General features: G+C 29.8%; 1 protein-coding gene across 2 annotated transcripts in view; it reads left to right on the forward strand.

The window, feature by feature from the left end:
• The window catches only part of LOC107643747 (protein SRG1), a 2,995-nt gene extending 1,712 nt beyond the window's left edge, over nt 1-1,283 (forward strand). The window contains exons 3-5 of one of the 2 annotated variants that reach the window (XM_016347478.2): nt 294-618; nt 745-1,035; nt 1,073-1,283. In XM_016347478.2, the coding sequence (XP_016202964.1) occupies nt 294-618; nt 745-1,005 (586 nt within the window). In that variant the 3' untranslated portion in view covers nt 1,006-1,035; nt 1,073-1,283. Of the gene's footprint in view, nt 1-293; nt 619-744 lie in introns of both variants that reach the window. The other variant, XM_016347477.2, reaches the window with a different exon arrangement.

The raw sequence follows: 1,620 nt of genomic DNA on the forward strand, positions 1-1,620 counted from the left end.
TTCAAATTAGAGGGGGGTTTGCTTGATTTGGCCACAATTAGCTCTCTCCTATCTACAAACAAAAACATCATATGTACGTCAAATTATTTACTAAATTAATTATTATGTATTTATATATAAATATGTGTTATTTTAACTCAATTTTAGTATATAGTTTATATTTTAAAAAGTATTTTAACATATATTTTATATGAACAACTAATTTGTAACTAATATTGGTATACGCATAACATAATTAATGTCCAAAATACTGATTTTATTGGTAACTCACTAACTCGTTTTGGATCTCGCAGAGATGTGTTAGACAAATATTCTTTGGAAATGAAAAAATTGGGTGATACAATCATTGAGCTTATGTCAAAGGCTCTTAAAATTGAACCCAATGAATTACTAGAGTTCAGCGAAGAAGGAGTTGAAGCAATGAGGATGAATTATTATCCTCCATGTCCTCAACCGGAGAAAGTAATTGGCCTAAATCCTCATTCTGACGTTTCCACCTTGACTATTCTTCTCCAAGTCAATGAAACGGTAGGCCTTCAAGTAAGAAATAATGGAATGTGGATTCCTATTAAACCTCTCCCTAATTCTTTCGTCATCAACATTGGAGATTTTTTGGAGGTAAAAAACGCCACAAAACTATGCACAAAACCTTTTATCATTTCTAAGTTTGAACACTATCAAAATTATTACACAAGTCAAATTTGTTGACTTCCTAAGCCATTTTGATCGATATTTTGGTGGTAGGTATTGACCAATGGAATTTATCGGAGTATTGAACATCGAGCAATAGTTAACTCAGAGAAGGAGAGAATTTCCATAGCTACATTTCTCAATCCTAGACATGAGTGTGTTATAGGTCCGGCACCAAGCCTTGTTACACCTGAAAGGCCTGCAACGTTCAAGAAAATTAGTGTACGAGATTTCTTGGAAGGATATCTATCCCAAGAGCTAAAGGGAAAATCACAGCTTGATGTCTTGAGGATCCATAATGGAATTGATAAATAACTAATTTAATGTTTGATGTAAGGGTTATTACCATCTGCCAGAGAAATAACGAAAATCAGTTAAAATTACTCAACAAAAATTTCGCATGCCCAAAAAAGTTATAAAGTAATGTAATGCAATAATGCAACAATGCCACTGTCATCGTCCATCTTATCTTTGATTTTGATGTGGTGAGTTAGCAAACTCATATCATAGGAGTTAATAATTACAAGTATATGTTTTTATATCCGTGTAAAATGGGTTACTTAAATAAAGACGTTTGTGTTTTGTATATGTAACATTGATTTTAATAATGTTTTTAATATTGACGTAGTAACACAAAATTATTTATTGATAATATTAAGAAGACAAAAAAAATCAGATCATTTATCTTATTTAATATTTATTGATTATTATTAATTGCAATATTTTCATAAATAATTTCATAAAATTTTTTAGATTTAAATGACTATTTTTTGGTAGAGAGTGAACACTATTGCATTTTACTATTGAAACAAGGTTTAAATGAGTATTTTGTCCTTATAAAATACTTATCTTTTGGTTTTGATCGAGTTCATGCTCAATTGGTCTCTAATATAAATTTATACGCGAACTTTAATTTTGTTTTTGAAATTT

The sequence above is a fragment of the Arachis ipaensis genome, chromosome B05 (assembly GCF_000816755.2).
Source record: "Arachis ipaensis cultivar K30076 chromosome B05, Araip1.1, whole genome shotgun sequence".
In the NCBI taxonomy this organism is placed as follows: Eukaryota; Viridiplantae; Streptophyta; class Magnoliopsida; order Fabales; family Fabaceae; genus Arachis; species Arachis ipaensis.